This window comes from Ochotona princeps, chromosome 16, assembly GCF_030435755.1.
Source record: "Ochotona princeps isolate mOchPri1 chromosome 16, mOchPri1.hap1, whole genome shotgun sequence".
In the NCBI taxonomy this organism is placed as follows: Eukaryota; Metazoa; Chordata; class Mammalia; order Lagomorpha; family Ochotonidae; genus Ochotona; species Ochotona princeps.
In genome coordinates this window covers 51,838,295-51,856,378 of record NC_080847.1, presented here as the reverse complement: position 1 = coordinate 51,856,378, position 18,084 = coordinate 51,838,295, and the positions used below count along the sequence as shown (strand labels likewise).

The window sequence follows — 18,084 nt, the reverse complement described above, 5'->3', positions numbered from 1 at the left end:
GAGTGCCCTGCTCTAAAATAATGACTGGTTCAAGGCCAGGAGGCAGCAGGAAGACAGGAGGTCACAGGTGAGGCGGATCTGCCTCCTTTCCAGGGCCTGGCCAGTCAGGTAGCACCCAGTGGACCCACGGGAATGCAAGTGATGGAAGTGAGAGCTGAAATTGCTATGGCAAGAAGTGTAGTTATTGTTATTTTATAGGCTAGCTATTTTTGCAATTTTTTGGAGCATAGAAAATGTAGCTGTTTTAGCCGCTTTTATAATTTTTAGCTAGAGGAATCAAGGATGCTTTTATTAAAGAAAAGTGCTTTTGATTATTGTTTTATTGTTTATGGGGTTGCAGGGTCTATAGTTGTAGAGGGATTTAATATTTGTAATTTTTGCTTTTAGATTTATATTTTTTCCCTTGTAAACTATTTTCTCATTGAATAATGGGCAAGTTGTAGAAATAGAAATGTGGTAGGAATGTACTACTGATTAGCAGGTAATCGCATGTGCCTTGGCCTTGGAGTCCTGGCTGCCGCTCCATGGCTACTGTTGAAGAATGAATAATGGCTTGCTTTGAAGACTATGAATACAGTGTTTTAAAGAATTATCTCTGGGGACACCTGCTTAGCCCTGAAGTGCAGACGCAATGACCGAATGTCTGTACATGCCCCCTTAGTCTTGAAGTAAAAAAAAAATAGAATAATTAGTTGCTTGTGCAGAAGCTTGTGAGGTTTTGAGTAAATAAAAAGGACAGCTTTTTCTTGGGCTGTTGTGAGAACGCACCAAGTGTCAGTGTCTGTGTCTTTCTTTATCGCCGACTCCACACACCGTTCCCGAGCTCCGAACTCTCGGCTGGAGCTGGACTCCGGCAGTTAGGCAACCTCAGGGGCCTGGTGGAAGGAGCCTGAGCTTAGATGGGGAGACCTTGTGCCACGTGCCTGCACAGAAGGGCTGATGATGGTGGGGTGCCAGTGAGACCCAGACGGGGAGAGCTAACGTGAGGGATGAAGGAGATGGGGGCCCTGAACTGGGGGGTGGGAGGTGTGAGTGCTGAGGGGACTGTGAGAGGTGGATTTTGAGGCCCCACTCCTCCCTACTTGGGTTCTCAAAGGAAGCGGAGCCTGAGGGCAAGCTGACCTCAGCTCAGGCAGCTGGCTGCATCCTGGGGAGTATCGGCACCTCTGCCCTCTGACTCAGGATTCAGGAGCGTCTCTGGCCATGGCTAACATCCAAGCGACTGGGTGTTGGCAAGGATGTGGGTCAGCCAGAACTGCGCACACCTTGAAGAGCCTGGAAGAGGCTCTGACAGCATCTCCCACACCCACGCGTGTGTGTGTCATCAGAAGGCACAACCAAAATGTTCCTGGCAGCACCAGGCCTGAAGGCCTCAAGCTGGGAATAGCCCCAAAGGAGGGGCGGGCACAGCACACCACAGTCGCCCCAGGGAGGGGTAGGGGACTGTGCCTGGTGAGGAAGGGGCGTGGTGAGCAGGGCCATACACTCTGGGCCACCAAAGGGGCATGGTGGGCAGGGCTGGACACTCCGGGCTGCAGCCACATGTGGGAAGCTCCCGCACTGTGCCCATGCACTTGGTGCATTTGCTGGTATCCCTGGGGGGCTCATGCGCTCAGCCGGGGTCCCTGCTCATCCCCTCCTGGCTTTTGAAAAGAACAGATGACTTCTGATTTTTGTGCCTCTTGTACCAGGCGAGGCCCCAGTGGGACAGGCACCCCAAGAGGCAGGGCACAGTGTGGGATTGGGTGCCTCAGTTCATCATCATCATCATGGCGTCACAGCCTTCCCAGCGTCCTAAATCTCCCTGCCTCTCCCCGTCCCCTCGGGCACTAACAGGGAACTCAGACAGCGTCCCAGCCACCTCCGGACACCACGCACAGCACACGCGGCCTGTGTCCCCACTGATATATTTGTAGTTGTCCAGGACCAGAGGTGGCATCGGCCAGGGGAGGGGGCATAAAAAAGAGCCCAGGGACGGGGGAGGCGAGGGGAAGAGAGAAAACACACAGAAAAGAGGGGAGAGGCAGGGGTGGGGCGGGGAGAGAAGCCAGCCAGAGGGAGAAGACAGGAGATAACTGGAGGTGGGGGCCCAGCTGGGGCCACGGGGGAGAGGAGGGCCCCTGCCCACGAGTACAAAATGGGGGGCTGGCGGGGGCCGCCCTGGGCTGGGGGCAAGGGGAGTCGGGCAACGTGGCGGGGCTGAGGTCAATAGTAGGTTTCTTTCTCCACCCAACCTGGAGAGAGAGAGAGAGAGAGAGAGACAGTGTGAGAGCTGCCTCACGGGAGGGAGGGCAGCTCACAGGGACAAAGGCTGGACACGGGGGAAGTGGGTAGGAGGGTGGGGTGCCCCTCACCCCCGGGGTTCCTGCGCAGGATCAGCTTGCGGATCTCATCGTAGACGAAGATGAGGAAGCTGTACGGGAAGGCACAGAACCACCAGCTGGGTCTGCAAAGGAGAGAGATGGCGCTGGTGTGAGCCCAAGGCCGGCAGGGCTGGAGACCCCGGGCGGTGGGCAGCCCGGGCAGCCCTCCAGAACAGGAGCTGCGATGGGGACCCGAGAGAGCCGAGGCCAAGTGGGAGCTGCAAGGACTCCGTTCCCCGGGGAAGGCTCACTGGGGGTTGGGGGACGGGGCTGACCCTGGCATGGGGAGCCTGGGGCACCAGGGAACTAACTCACTTGAGTGGGTACATGCGCAGAGCCACGTCCATGCCCGGGCAGTAGGACAGGAAGGCAGCAAGTGCCGTCTCTTCAAACAGCCCAAAGATGAGGATCTTGTTCCTGGAGGTACAGGTGAGGAGGCAGGGCTGGGTGCTCGGGCAGCCTCCCCACACCCCGCCCCCCTGCACCCCACAGCCTCAGAGAGACACAGAGTGTGGGCCGGCTGGGTGGGCAGCTGTGGCCACGCACGGGCATGGAGACCTCAGCGGTAGATGGCCAGAGAGACGGATGCACAGAGAGGGGTAAGGAGAGACCTAGGCTCCCTGCCCCCTCCCCCTGCCGGGGCCTCGGGGAGGGCGTCCCAGGCTCACTTCATGCCCTGCTGGAAGACGGAGTTCCTACGGGTCTTGCAGATGATCAGGTCGGCCCACTGCACTACCACGATGCTCACGAAGAAGGCTGTGTGGCAGGTGAATTCCACCACCTTCCTCTGCTCGTACGTCTGCGGGAGCCGGCAGCTGGGTCAGGCACGGGGTCCCCGGGACACGCGCTGGGGAGGGTAAGGGCTGTGCAGGATGCTCCCCCTGGGGTACAGGTGGGGCTGAGTGTGGCCAGGGGGATGCCAGGCCACTGTGGGGAGTGGGAATTTGGGTGCAATGCCCAGCCATGGTTTGGATGCTGCCTCGCTCAGCCTAAGGAAGCTGCTGGCCTTGCCGCCTGCTCACCCACTGCTGTCCGTAGCTGTCCTCCAGGTCATTGACAGTGCGGTCATCCCAGTTCAGCCGGATGCCCACCAGGTTGCCCGGCAGGAAGCCATTTTCTGCCAGGATCACGAAGTAGGAGAAAAAGCCACCCAGCGCCTGGATCATTCCTGTGGGGGAAGGGGGGTGCAGTAGAGGCTCAGGTTGTGGGGGCCAGGGAGGAGGCTGGGCCCTGTCCCTCACCCCAGCACAGTCTCCTGGGGAGCCCTTCCCTCCCCCACCCCAATTCAGGTCACTTGGAGGAGGGCCTTCGCAGGGCCTGTGCCGGCCACAGCACAGACAGGGCGCTTTCCCCGCCCCGGGCTGTCCCGCCTCAGCCCACGGCCCAGTGGCTCACCGATCTGGCCATAGGCCATGCTGATGAGCCGTTCGTTCACCAGCTTGTCCGTGCGCGGGTTCCTGGGCTGCCGCTTCATGATGTCACTCTCAGCTGCCTCGTAGGCCAAGGAGATGGCGGGGACCTGGGTGGGACGGTGCGGGTGAGATGGACCTGGCAGAGCGGGGTCCCTCCCTCCCTTCCTCCTGGGTCTGGGGACTCACCATGTCGGTGCCCAGGTCGATGCAGAGGATGGTGATGGTGCCCAGTGGCAGTGGGATGTTGGCCATGATGAAGAGCAGGAAGGGGGTGATCTCGGGGATGTTGCTGGTCAGGGTGTAGGCGATGGACTTCTTCAGGTTGTCGAAGATCAGGCGGCCTGTGGGGGGTGGGGGGAGGCTCAGAGCCCGGGCTTCCTACTGTGGCCTGGGAAAGCAGCAGAGGAGGGGCCAAGGGTTTGGGCCCCTGCACCCACATGGAAGACCAGGAGTCCTGGGTGCTGGCTTTGGCCTGCCTATTGCACCCCAAGGGGAGTGAACCCGCATGAGGTGGCTTGTGTAGAAAGGGCTCAGCATGCATGTGTTCACCCGTGTGATGAGGCTCAGCATGAATTCAAGCTGCAGAGAGCCAGGGTTGGGGTGATCTCTGGGAGTGACAAGTTGGCGGGTACCAAGGATGGTGTTTTCCTTGACGGGGTTGAGTGGCTCACGAGTCATGTGGGAATCCAGCAAGGCCCCCGACACAGTCCTACTATCCTTGACACTTCCTTGGCCCTGGATCCCGGCATGGGCAGGGAGCCTGCACTTCTGCGTGGCCTCTATCTCCAGACCCAGGCCCTCTGCCTTTCCCTGACCCCAAGGGCTCCTGGCCTCCCTCCTCCCTGTAACCCCAGGGCAGCAGGAAGACAAGGACACCTGCTCAGGCTCCCCCTGGGCCCTGCCTGGTCTCCAAGGTCCCCCTGGCCACACACCCTCTTCCACACCAGTGACGATGGAGGCAAAGTTGTCATCCAGCAGGATCATGTCGGCCGCCTGCTTGGAGACGTCGGAGCCGGCGATGCCCATTGCCACCCCGATGTCTGCCTTCTTCAGAGCCGGGGAGTCGTTCACGCCATCGCCTGTGACTGCCACAATGGCTCCCTTGGAGGGGAAGGGAGGGAAGCAAGGGTGACTCCTAGAGGCCACATGTAGGCTCTGCCCCCTCAACCCGACTCTTGGGGGACCCCTACATGTTTCCTGGAGCACCCCATCAGCCCCACTCTCGAGACAGTCCCATGTGTCTCCCAGAGCCTCCCCTATCAGGCCTTCTCTCTGGGAGGCCCCATGTGTCTTCCAGAGACCCCCCCAACTCAGCCCTGCTCTGGGGAGGCCCCATGTGTCCCCCAGAGCCTCCCCCGCTCTCGAGAGGTCCCCACCTGTCGCTGGCAGCCTTCCACAATGATGAGCTTCTGCTGGGGGGACGTGCGGGCGAAGACGATCTCGGTGTGGTTCTGCAGGATCTCATCGATCTGCTCTGAGGTGAAGTCCTTGAGGTCGGTGCCGTGGATCACGCAGGCCTTGGCGTCCCTGCCAGGGGACACAGAGGAGGCGCCAAGGTCAGCGTGTGCGAGGGGGGATGTGTGGCCGGGTCTAGGATGGGACAGCCACGGGTCAGGGCCGGGACAGACAGGCCGGGGGAAGGCTGTGGACGTACAGGGTGGGAAAGCAGAGGATAAGGCAAGAGACAGAAGCAGACGGGTGTGTGTGTGTGTGTGTGTGTGTACGCACATCAGGGGTGGGGGGCATGGAGCTGGCAAGGAGCCCCACCCAGCCCACTAGGCTGGAGTCGGAATGAGCTGTGGAAGGTGCCAGAAAGCATGGAGCGGCGTGGTGTCAGCTCACCGGGGGTTGACTTGGCTCACAGGGATGTTGAGCCGGGCAGCGATGTCCTCCACAGTTTCGTTGCCCTCAGAGATGATGCCCACGCCCTTGGCGATGGCCTTGGCCGTGATGGGGTGATCACCCGTGACCATAATGACCTGTGTGGGCGTTGGCTGTCAGGGTTGCTCCAGCACCCCCTCGCCCGCTTAGCCCTCACTGGGCCCTGCCTCCTCCATACCCCCGGGGTCACACCTTGATGCCTGCGCTACGGCACTTGCCCACGGCGTCAGGCACGGCTGCCCGGGGTGGGTCAATCATGGACATGAGGCCCACGAAGCAGAGGGTGTCCGTGGTGAAGTTTACGTCATCGCAGTCGAAGGCGAAGCCCTTGGGGAACTGCTCCTCCGGCAGGTAGTAGTGACAGAAGCCTGGGGGCCGGGAGGGGAGGAGGCATGAGGCCTTCCATCAGCACCACTAACAACAACCCCTGCAGCCCCCAGCTCCCCCTGGCTGCGCACCCAGCACGCGCTCGCCCAGGCCGCCCAGCTCCAGGTAGGCGTTCTGGAAGGCCTCTTTCATCTCCTCATCCAGCGGCTGCTCTTTGCCCTGCAGCAGGATGGTGGAGCAGCGGTCCAGGATGCGCTCGGGGGCGCCCTTCATCACCAGCAGGTAGCGGTTGTCATTGGGGTCTTCAGTCTCATGGATGGAGAGCTGTGGGGGAGAATGCAGAGTGCTGGTCTGAGCCACCCAGGGTCCTGGATTCCACTTGCTCCCTAGTTTTGGGGGACTGGGTGGGGTGCACTTCCACAGGGGTCCAGCAGAGGGCGCCATCCACATGGCTCTACAGGAGAGGTCAGTTTGTGACAGATGGCCAGGTCACTCCCTGTGTCCCCCAGAGGCACCACGCCTCTCTCTGCCTTGCCCACTGCTGCTCACCCCACAGGGGACCAGTCGGCAAGTCAGTCAGTTGTTTCTGAAACGCCAGGGGACAGTTCATGGAATAGTAAATTTAAAACAGTTTATTTTGGTGCTAAAAAAAAGTTGAAATCCATATAGTTTTCTCATGCTTTTCCATAAGCTTTCTGGAAATCCCTTGTATGCAATGACTTTTATTTATTTATTTATTTTTGCACACAAATAATTCTAGAATTCTACTTTCCAGGAAGGTTTTTTTTCCCCCCTTTTCAGGACAGAGAGAGAAAGAGATGGAGAGACCTTCTGTTTCATTTCCTCGATGTTCACAGCATCTAAGTTTAGGAGCCTAGAGCCCCATTCAGGTCCCCCTTGGGGGCGGCTGGGACCCAAGCACTCAAGCCACCTGCTATCTCCCGGGACCTCTCGGGAGGGTGCACATTAGCAGGAAAGCAGAATCGGAAGTGGAGCTGGGATTGAACCCTGGCACTCAGAATGCCGGTGTCACACGCTGGCTGCTCAGCAGCCCCTCCCTGTGTACCCATGGGGACCCTCTTGCTCAGCTGTCTCCCCCTCCCCTACTGAACCCCTGTGTCTTCCCTTCTGCTCCCCGCCAACCAGGGTGTCTTTTGAAAAGAGGGAGTTGTAGAAGGGGGTGCAGCTACTTTGCAGACTGCTCTGGTGATGGGTAGATTACCAAATGGCCCAAGAGTAGGGCAAGCTCGCGCCACAGCACGCACCCGCGGCCGCACCCTCCACGGGGCAGCGGCGTGGCCTTTAGGAATGAGCATGAACAGGCGCAGGTGTACTCCTGTAGTGGATTTCACACTTCACACCAACAGTGCCTGATATGCGGACTCTTGTCTCAGTAAAACTACTTCAAAAGAAGACAGGATAGGACAATCATTCATCTCAGCTACATGTTGGCAGCGAAATATGGGACAAATGGAGACTTCATGATGGACCATATCAATCAGTGGACCACCTCATCGAGCGAAACTGGCAGTGACTCATAACTGGAGAACTATTAACTCCACTTGAGCACATATCTCAGAGCATGCCCCACATATGGGACTTGGGGTGGGCGGGAAACCGGGTGGGGCTTCTCCCTCAATATCCCCTTTTACCTCAGATACATGATGGAAACAATATGGACATAATAGCATTGCCCACCTCCCTATCCCCCTGAACCTTTTTTTTTTTTTTTTTTCCTTCTCTTTCTTGATTTTCCTTCAACTATAGTTAACTATGTAAAGATTGTCAACAACAATACAATAAAATGGATTATACATAAAAAAAAAAAAAAAAAAAAAAAAAAGAGGAGCATGAGGGCCAGTGTTGTGCAGCTGTGGGTCAAGTTGCTACCTGAGCCCCCCCATCCAATCCTGGCTGCTACATTTCTGATCCAGCTCCTTGCTGTGACAGAGTAGTGGAGGATGGCCCAGGGGCTGGACTCCCTGCCACTCACGTGCCTTACAAATAAATCAATCTTACAAAAAAAAAAGAGAGGTGAGTGACGCTCTGGGTGTGTTCTGCGTGTAGTGCTTGGGCCCTCTCAGGAGTCACAGCCAAGGCCCTCCCGAGCGGTAGAAGCCTGGCACCCCTGCCCTGACCACCCACTGCGTGGACTGCCTGGCGACTGGTCAGGGTAATCAGCCCACTCCTGCTCAACGGCCTTGGCACACGCTGTGCCTGTCACCTGCTGCCCCTCTTTGTCACACCTGCTGGGCTCCCCTACTGCTGTTGCCACCTGCTGGCAGAGGGGAATCTCACACTCCTGGGGTCTGCCCGCCCCCTCCCATCCCCTCTGACTGGGCATCCTCACCCCCAGATTGCAGCTGGGGGGCCCCGAGATCTCGCACCTGGTACTTGTTGGTGGAGTTGAAGGGGATCTCAGCCACCTTCTTGTTGCGCTCACGCATCAGCTTCACGGAGCCCGAGGACAGCTCGATGCACTTGAGCAGGGCGGACTCAGAGGCGTCGCCGGCCACGTCCCTCTGTGGAGGCAGGGGCTGTCAGAGTGGCGGCAGGAGATGGGGGCGGGGAGGCAGGTCAGAGGGTGGGGGACAGGGACACACCTTGAGAACGGGGATGTTGTCCTGTCCACCCTTGAACACGGCCCGGTTGCAGAGTCCAGCAATGTGGGACAGCGCCACCCAGGTGTGCGAGCTCTTGTCAAAGGACGTTCCTGGAGGAGGCAGGTGTGTGAGGAGGGAGTGTGTCTCCCACCTCCTCCCCCGGGCCAGCCCTGCCCCTTCTTGCTGCAGCTTCGCCCGCCCCAACCAGGCTCACCTGACTGGTCCTCGGTGGTATCGGCTTCGTGGATCTGGTTGTCAAACCACATGTGGGCGACTGTCATGCGGTTCTGGGTGAGGGTCCCTGTCTTGTCGGAGCAGATGGTGGAGGTGGAGCCTAGTGTTTCCACCGCCTCCAGGTTCTTCACCAGACAGTTCTTGCGGGCCATGCGCTTGGCAGTCAGCGTCAGGCACACCTGCAGGGCGTGAGAGAGCAGGGGAGTCCCTGGAAGCGCCAACAAGCCGTCTGCCCGGCTCCCAAGAGAGGAAGGAATTTCACCCAGCTGTGGCTACTACCCCTGAACCCCAGGCCAGATGTGTTCCAAAGACACCTTCCAGAATGTTCCAATTCCTCCCCGCCCCACATCCACCCAGAGCAGAAAGGAGAAGCTGTGGCCGTCAGGATTGGAACGTTATACACCAGTAAAACTTCATGGCTGCTTGCTCAGAAACACAAAGCCACCCAAGTAGACCTGAGAGTAAACCATGCGGTCCACAGAGCCAGCTGGAGCTGTCCTTCCTTGGGTGTTGGGGTCAGTGGTGTCCTTCACGGGGAGGGGACCTGTGTGTTGTATTTTTTAACTGGATGTGTTCTTTGCGCTCTGCACCAAGGGCATGTTGATTCTGTGAGCCTCGTGTGACAGCCAGGAGGTGCTGGCCTCTCACATCTCCCAGCGTTTGCTAAGGGGCTGCTCTCTGTATCGACGCCGGGATGAGGGATGGGCTGGGGGACCTCCACGTTCCAGCCCCTTCTGCTTCCACATCTGGAAGGCTCAGAGTGGCCCTGGCCTCAAACACTGCATTCCAGGCCCCAGTGCCCCCTCCCTCAGACCCCAGCCCTGCTCCCTGCGACCCAGGGGTCCAGCCTCACCGTGACAGTGGCCAGCAGCCCCTCTGGGACATTGGCCACAATGATGCCGATGAGGAAGATGACCGCCTCGAGCCAGGTGTAGCCGAGGATGAGGGAGAGGATGAAGAAGGAGACGCCCAGGAAGACGGCCACGCCGGTGATGAGCTGGATGAAGTGTTCAATCTCGATGGCGATGGGCGTCTTGCCCACCTCCAGGCCGGAAGCCAGGGTGGCGATGCGGCCCATGACGGTGCGGTCCCCAGTGGCCACCACGACGCCCCGGGCAGTGCCTGGAGGGCCACAGGGGCAGGGCTGAGCTACAAGGCCGCCCCTGCCCCCCTGGTGTGGCCCTATTCCCTGGTCTGCCCCCAGCTGGTCCCGCCCCAGGCCCACCCTCACACCTTCCACGCAGTTGGTGGAGAAAAATGTGATGTTGCGTGTCTCCAGGGGGTTGTCGTGGGTGCAGTCAGGAGAGCGGGTCTGGGGCTCGGACTCGCCGGTCAGCGAGGAGTTGTCCACCTGTGGGAAGGGGCGAGAGATCAGCCCGGGGCTGCACTCAGGGCAGGATCCGTGCAGGATCAGGGCGGCGTGGGAGCCAGTGGGTGGGTGGCGTCTGGGAGGCCCCAGGCCCTGCCCGTAACCCTAACCCTTACCTTGCAGCCATGGGCCGAGATGATGCGCAGGTCAGCGGGGACTCGGTCTCCACCCTTGATCTCCACCAGGTCCCCGACCACCACCTCCTCGGCGTTCACCTGCATCTTCTCGCCTTCCCGAATCACCAAGGCTTGCTGTTGGTGGGCGGCGGAGAGGGAGACACGAGGAGTCAGCCCAGGACACCCTTATCCTGGGACTCCTGTCCTCAGCCGTCTGCCCTGCCAGCCCTCACCTGGGGCACCATGTTCTTGAAGGACTCCATGATCTTGGAGCTCTTGGCCTCTTGGTAGTAGGAGAAACAGCCGGTGATGATGACCACGGCGGCTAGCACGATGCCGAGGTACAGCTGCGGGGACACGGGGCGGGGTCAAGGCTGCCCGGAGCCCACCCCCTGGGCGCTGCAGGGTCTGTGTGTCCATCTCTGTTCAAGCCTGTCCTGCTTGGGCCACTGCTCCTGTGTTCTGTGTGTGTGCGCCTGCCTGCACCGATGACTGACCGTATGCCCCTGTCTGTCCATCTGAGTGCCTATCTGATGCTCTGCTCGCCAAGCCCCGCACCCACGGGACGGCTTGGATTTGGGCGACTGGGTCTGTCTGCTTGCTCAGGTGTCAGCTTTTGGAACACTGTGTGTGCATGTTTGCCAGTCACCAGACCATGCCAGCAGCTCTGTGTGTGTGCCAACGTCCCTGTGTTTGCCCATCTGTCTGTGGCTTTGTGCCTGCACACAGTGGCCAGGTTTGACTCCAGATCCCAATGTGGCTACCTGGGGTGACTCGGGGTGTGTGTGTGTGTGTGTGTTCTCCACAGAGCCACTGCTCAGGACTGTTTACGGCCGGGAGTCCTGCGTGTGTCCCTCTGGGAAGGAGGGTAGAAGGGCCTGGCCCCGGGTCAGGAGCACGCTTGCCCTGTGGGTGTCTATCACGCCCTGACCACCTGCTGGGGTCTGTCCCCAAGGCCACTGAGGCCATGGGGAGGCAGCACAGACTGCCAGCTCCTGTGACTTGGGATAGGCTGAACCATGGTGTTCTCGGCTCGTATGTGGTTGGGGTTCCCGGTACGGCAATGGTGACAGCAGAAAGAGCTGGACAGTGGGAGTGTGACAGATGGGGGATGTGGGCGAAGGGGGGCTCGCCCGGGGTGGGGCAGGGTGCGGGACGCACGTTGTCACCAGAAGGGTCGTCCTCTGTGCCCGCCTGGATGCCGTAGGCCAGGAAGCAGAGGATGGCCCCAATCCACAGCAGGATGGAGAAGCCCCCGAAGAGCTGTCGGCAGAACTTGACCCACTCCGGGGTGGTGGGGGGTGGGGTGAGTGCGTTGGGCCCGTCCCGGGCCAGGATCTCCTGCGCTTTGCTATGGGTCAGACCCTGGGGGCACAGGGTAAGCAGCAAACCATCCCTGAGCAGTCTGGGAATCCCGTCCCTCCTCCCTCACACCCAGGGGTCCAGCCCAGTCCCTCCTCCCTCACACCCAGGGGTCCAGCCCAGCCCCTCCTCCCTCACACCCAGGGCTCCAGCCCAGCCCCTCCTCCTTCACACCCAGGGCTCCAGCCCAGCCCCTCCTCCCTCACACCCAGGGGTCCAGCCCAGCCCCTCCTCCCTCACACCCAGGGGTCCAGCCCAGCCCCTCCTCCCTCACACCCAGGGGTCCAGCCCAGCCCCTCCTCCCTCACACCCAGGGGTCCAGCCCAGCCCCTCCTCCCTCACACCCAGGGGTCCAGCCCCAAGCCCTCCTCCCTCACACCCACGGGTCCAGCCCCAGCCCCTCCTCCCTCACACCCAGGGGTCCAGCCCCTCCTCCCTCACACCCAGGGGTCCAGCCCCTCCTCCCTCACACCCAGGGTCCAGCCCCAGGCCCTCCTCTGTCACACCCAGGGGTCCAGCCCAGCCCCTCCTCCCTCACACCCAGGGGTCCAGCCCAGCCCCTCCTCCCTCACACCCAGGGGTCCAGCCCAGCCCCTCCTCCCTCACACCCAGGGGTCCAGCCCCAGGCCCTCCTCCCTCACACCCACGGGTCCAGCCCAGCCCCTCCTCCCTCACACCCACGGGTCCAGCCCCAGCCCCTCCTCCCTCACACCCAGCCCAGTCCCTTCTCCTTCCCTTCTCCCAGTTTGGGCCACACCTGCACGCAGTCAGTGTTGTATTTCCGGCACACTTCTTCCACCGACATCTTGTGCTCTGTCTGAAGAACAGGAGTTGGGGGCGGGGGTGAGTGCAGTACCAGAGCGGCTCTGGGGGTGCAGGGGAAGGGGTGGGGCAGGCAGGGAGGCTTACCATAGCCACCTCCTTCTTGAGGTCGTCCAGGTCGCGGCGCTCCTTGCCCTTGCTCTTCTTGGGCGAGCCCTTGTCATCTTTCTTGTCCTGCGAGGTGGCGACACGATAGCTGTCAGAGCCGCCGGACTGCGGGCGAGAAGGCGTTCCCAGGGGACACAGCCCTGCGTGCCGCAGCTCCCGCCCCAGGCTCTGTGTCCTCTGTCTCCTCTCCTGTCCCTCCCTGGGCCTGTCCGTCACTCCAGCATGTCTGTCTTGTTGTCTGCCTGCTTCTTCTCTCTCTCTCTCTTGATGTGTCTGTTCAGGTCTGTGTGTCTGTCTCTTATTGCGGCTTTGGTTTTTTTTTTTTTAAAGATTTTATTATTACTGAAAAGCCGGATATACAGAGAGGAGGAGAGACAGAGAGGAAGATCTTCCATCCGATGTTTCACTCCCCAAGTGAGCCGCAACGGGCCAGTACGCGCCAAACCGATGCTGGGACCAGGAACCTCTTCCAGGTCTCCCACACGGGTGCAGGGTCCCAAAGCTTTGGGCCGTCCTCTCCTGCTTTCCCAGGCCACAAGCAGGGAGCTGGATGGGAAGTGGAGCTGCCGGGATTAGAACCGGCGCCCATATGGGATCCCGGGGCTTTCAAGGCGAGGACTTTAGCCGCTAGGCCACGCCGCCGGGCCCGGCTTTGGTGTTTTTTAGAACTGTACTAATCAATCGAATTTATTGGAAAGACGTCTGATTCATTGGCTCTGCAGGCAGGAGGCGGGGCCTCCCCCGTGGGTGGCATGGACCCAGGTTTTTGGGCTGCCAGTGCCTGCTGCCTCCAGGGCTGTGTGTCAGCATGGAGTTGGCATCACAGGCAGAGCCCGGTCTTATACCCAGGCCCTGTAATAGGGCACACAGGTGACCCAAGTGACATTTTTATGGCTGGGTCAAACGCCACTTTCATTTCCTAGTTCATCTCTCTGCATCTCCCTCTCTTCCTCCGTACCTCTGTGTCTTCAATTCTCTCTCTCGTGAGTTTATTGTCTGCCTTTCCCCACTCCTCTCGGATCTCTTGGTCTTGTACCATGTCTGTCTCAGCTGCCCCACGCCCAACCCGACCTAGCTGCTGTCTAACCTCCCCACCCCTGGCTTTTCAGAGTCGATGTCTTCTGGGGACTCAGGCTTTCACCCACCACCTTCCTCCCTCTCTGCTGCGTCTCTCTGTCTCTTGGGTTGCCCCCCAGCATCTCTTGTTGTTCGAGCTCCCTAGACGCTCCCTCCTGCTGTCCTTATCCTGGCTCTTCTCCTGGGCCACTCTTCAATGCCTTGACTGTTTCGGAAAATTCAACAAATCTTGGGGGTCCCTACAGGTCTGGCAAAAAAGGGAACAGAGAAGACATCCCAGGTGTGTGTGGGTCACAGCTAGACATGCCTGGGGGTTGGGGGCAGGATGACTACCACGTGCAGGGAGGGCCACGGGGGCAGCCACGGATGGCCTTGAGCAGGGACGGACATGGCTGGGTGGGCTTTGGGGTGCAGAATCAAGTCTGAAGCCCTGAGTCCAGCTTGTCCTGGGTGTGGTGTTTCACGGGAGCGGGCAGGACTGGGCTGGTGGGAGGGGTGAGGCAAGGCGATTGCAGAAGGCACCAATAGATCCCACAGGCCCAGGGCCAAGCTGGGACGGGAGGCTCAGCGTTAATCTCCTGGTGACCTTGCCAAGGCCTGAGCTGCCTGCTGTCTGCTCGTGCCTGAGACACAGTCTGGGGGTTCAGGGAGGAGCTGCAGGCCTGGGAGCCGCAAGCAGGGGTGCAGGGGGGAGGAAAGCTTGGCGGTGGGCCAGCCCTGCAGCAGCGCTGCGCCTCCTGCAGCCCCGTGGCCTCTGCAGAGGGGCGGACGTGGGGACGAAGACACGGGGTCTAGGGAGGCAGAAAGACTGGAGACTGGGGAGTGTCGCCAGGAGTGGGGGTCAAAACATGCTGACTGTCCCTGAAGCTGTGCGGAATGCTGGGAGCTGACACCCGCGTGTCTGGCAGGTCTGGGGTCAGGAGGGGGAGGTGCTGGAGGCCTGGGCTGTGGCAGAAGGGGTTGAGGTCTGGAGGGGCCTGGGGACCCACATGTATGAGTCTGAGGGTACCCCTCTTTCTGCAGGGGCTCTGGGGTGCCCGTCATGATCAGCTTCTGCCTGCCAGAGGGCAGCCCAGTCTTCCCCAGCCAAGGCAGGAGGCCCAGATGCCCAGATGGATGTGCAGTAGGGGGCAGGCAGCGCTGGGGGGGCACGCCTGCACCTGTCTCGCCATGGCTGCTCCTGCAGCTCTGCACGCTCTGTGCTGTCTGTACGCCCACCCCTGCCCTTCACCGGCATCACTCAGGCCACCCCCACCCCAGGGTCCCTGAGCGTCTTTCCCTCTGTCCCCTGCCCCAGCCAACTGGTCCTTTCCAGAGAGCCAGTGTCCTTCCCAGTCTCTGCACGTCAGCCTCGGTTTCCTGTTTTGTCTCCCTCAAGGTCCCTCCACAGCCTGTCTCATCCAGGGCTCCTCACCTCCCGCCGTCTGTCTCTCTTTCCATGTCCCAGTCTCTCTCCCCCATCTGTCTCTTTCTCCGCGTGTGTCCGTCTGTCCATCTCTGTGTCTCTGTCTCTCTCCATCGCTTTCCCCATCTGTCTCTCTGTCTCCCAGGGTGTCTGTCTTTGTCTCGCTCTCTGTCCATCTCTGTCTCTCTCTGTCCCTCCTCTCCATTTCTGTCTCTCTCCCTGTGTCTGTCTCTTCCTCGCACATTTCACTTCCCCATCAGCCTCCATCCTCTCCCCGAATCTCCCCATGGCTCCTCCTTCCACTTACCTGAAAGCCAGCATCACCACGGGCGCTCCCCCCTCCCCCTTCACTCACCCCAACATTAGGAGCTGCAGTCCCACCCCCACCTCCATCCCCGAGGGCCCTCACCCTCCCTCCGCCATCTTCCTCCCCATCCCCCCTCAAGAGACTCAGCCACCCCGACCTTCTCCTCTCATCCTACCCCTCCTCCTCCTCCCCAGGCCCCTTTTTCTCCAAGACCCCGCCCCAGACACACAGGGAGGAGTCCAGGGCTGCAGCGGGGAGCAGGTGTTCAGCCAGGGAAGGAGGCGGCATCTGCGGGAGAGACTCACAGACAAGGACACGCGGACACAGAGGCAAGGGCAGAGCGAGGCACGCACACGCGCTCCACGCACACTCACACCAGGGCGCCCTCTCCCTGCCACTGGGACCCCTGGCGCGCCCCGCGGCAGGACGCACACGCCCCGCAGTATTCCCCCATCCCCCCGCCCCACCAATCTGGGTCTGGAAGGAGAAAGAGGTCATCTGTCGTTCATCCCACAGTCCGACCGTCCTCACCGGGCCAAGGTGGGCCCAGCACACGCAGATACAAGCCGGACCTATAGACCCCCGAGGACCCCTCTACCGAGCGGGCAAACGCACACGCAGCCGCTCCCGCAAGGTCAGCAAAGACGCCTCCGCAGTCCCTGCCCTTGGGGCCGCACCAGCTGCACCACAGACCCGCCGGGTGCAGGGCTCCCGCACACCCCGTCCCCCGCGCCCCAGTGTCACCGGGCCCTCAGTGTCCCCCACGCGCAGCAGCCCAGGCCCGGCCCTGGCACCTACCCCCATGGTGGCGGCTCCGTGGACACCGGGGCGGGCGGGCGGGCGGGAGCTTCAGGGCGGGCTGGGGCGCGGGCTGGGCTGGGGGCTTCGGCAGCGCCCGCGCCTCGGTCGCAGCGCGTCCGTCCGTCGGTGGGTCCCACCGCGCAGAGGCTGCGGCGCCCGCCGCCTCCGCCTCCTCATATGCCCGCGCCCGCCGGGGGGAGCGCCGCCGGCCAATCGGGATGGCTGTCGCGCTGACGGACAGCTCGCGACCCCGCCCCCGGTACTGCAGCTGTCCTCCCCATCCCCCGCACCCCCACCCCAGTCTCCGCAAAGTGGCGGTGTCGCCGAGAAGGGGGGAGCTCTGGGTGTGTGTGGGGGGGACCAGGGTGGAGACCAGGGAGTCCCCTCGCAATGGGGGACCTGGAGACCCTCTCATTGTGGGGTGCAGCTGCCTCTGGGGAAGGGAGACCCCCGTCACCCCCACCCCCTGCAGCGGCGTGTGCACCAGGGAGAGGGGCGCGGCAAGCGTCGTGGGGGCGGAGGGGGCAGGGAGGGGGAAGCCCCATGCGCCGCCGCAGTAAGATAGGGGCTGTGAACACCCCGCTCTGCAGTGTGGGGGTCCACGAGACGTGTGGGGGGTCTTCAGAAGGAAGGAAGGCAAGACAGACAGGAGGAGCGAGCCAGGAAGGCCCCGGGGGCGGCTTTGGAGGGCTGCCGCAGAGGGGATCAGCCCTGCGTCTCAGACACCTCCCTGCGGCTGAGCTCCACGGGAGACCAGCAAGCAGGCACTGCAGCAGGGACCCAGCCCACGCCGGCCTGTACCCTCAGGGCTGCAGACACTCACACTCCCAGGAGTGAGACAGTTCCTGGAGCACACACTTTGCATACACCCATCAGATGCACACCTGGCACATCCCTGCCCCTATCTCCCTCAGAGCTTGAGAGCAGACAGCCAAGGGCCCACATACGGCCACCACCAGACACCCACATGAGCCCTTGCAGATGCTGCTCTATGACTGCAGACACACACACCACACACACACACTGTCCTGGAATGCCTGGGTCAGAGCAGAGACTCACAATGCAGGACTGCCAAATCCTTGCTCTCTGGGAGTGACAGGCCAAAAAAGGGGGGTACACGCTGGCACTGGGGCAAGCATTCCCAAAAACAGGTCATCCCCTGCCACCCCACACCTCCCACACATGCACCCCTAATGCCCTCACAGGGCCACTGCACACACACACCCAGACCTGCCACAGGCACCTACTCCTTTGGCTCAAGCGGAAGACACAGGCCTCCCCGCCTAAACACCATGTCCTGCAGCAGACCCTTCCTGAAGATGGCAGGAGGGACTCAGAGAGAAGCCCTGACCCTCACTTTCTCAGAAAGTGGGGCTCCTCCCGCTGATGGGAGGGGAGGCTTGGGGGACAGGTCAGTGGCCCAGGCGGAGCTTGGTGGATGTGGGCAGGTGAAGGTGAAAGGCTTGGGTCACTGAAATGGGAGGACAGAGACTCAGAAGGAAGAGAAGTGGGCATGGGCAGAGACAGAGAGGAGACCAAGAGGAGAAAGGTACAGGGAGGTGTCCCCCAGTGCCCACAGCCGCATCCCCATCCCATACTCTGACCCATCCCATCTGCCGGCTGTCCCTTGTTGCCATGGTAACCCGGAAGGCTGACTTTGTAGCAGAGGAGGCTGGGCCTGCAGACCAGCTTGTTGCCATGGAGACTGGAAAGGGGGAGGAGTCACATCTTTTAACCCAGGTGCGCGGCCCCCAGACACCCCTTCCCCAGCGGTGGGGTCCCTCTACCCTGGGGAAGCAGTTTGGTCGCCACCATTCCTTTCTCTCCCCACACCTTGGTCTGTAGGTGTGGCCCTGCACTGTTGGAGCATGGGAGAGAATGGTGGGAGGTGGGGCAA

General features: G+C 61.0%; 1 protein-coding gene across 1 annotated transcript; it reads right to left on the bottom strand.

Moving 5' to 3' along the window:
- Positions 1–1,911: 1,911 nt before the first annotated feature.
- ATP1A3 (ATPase Na+/K+ transporting subunit alpha 3) lies at positions 1,912–16,360 on the bottom strand. The gene is made up of 23 exons (XM_004597972.3): positions 16,185–16,360; positions 12,577–12,663; positions 12,425–12,484; positions 11,467–11,670; positions 10,539–10,652; positions 10,306–10,440; positions 10,054–10,171; positions 9,674–9,942; positions 8,801–8,999; positions 8,587–8,696; positions 8,371–8,505; positions 6,115–6,307; positions 5,849–6,024; positions 5,618–5,754; positions 5,152–5,302; positions 4,708–4,876; positions 3,962–4,116; positions 3,759–3,882; positions 3,386–3,531; positions 3,032–3,162; positions 2,679–2,780; positions 2,355–2,446; positions 1,912–2,234 (listed from the first exon to the last, which is right to left on the bottom strand). Exons 1-23 carry the CDS (start codon positions 16,188–16,190, stop codon positions 2,206–2,208), a joined length of 3,042 nt encoding a protein of 1,013 aa, XP_004598029.1. The 5' UTR covers positions 16,191–16,360; the 3' UTR covers positions 1,912–2,205.
- Between the last annotated feature and the right edge of the window lie 1,724 nt (positions 16,361–18,084).

What these genes read in the sequence shown, in the direction of transcription:
- ATP1A3 (XM_004597972.3), bottom strand. An exon ending in TCAAGAAGGAGGTGGCTATG is followed by an intron (nt 12,485 to 12,576) that starts GTAAGCCTCCCT and finishes CCTGTTCTTCAG; the next exon opens with ACAGAGCACAAGATGTCGGT. An exon ending in CTGCGCATGTACCCACTCAA is followed by an intron (nt 2,447 to 2,678) that starts GTGAGTTAGTTC and finishes TCTCCTTTGCAG; the next exon opens with ACCCAGCTGGTGGTTCTGTG.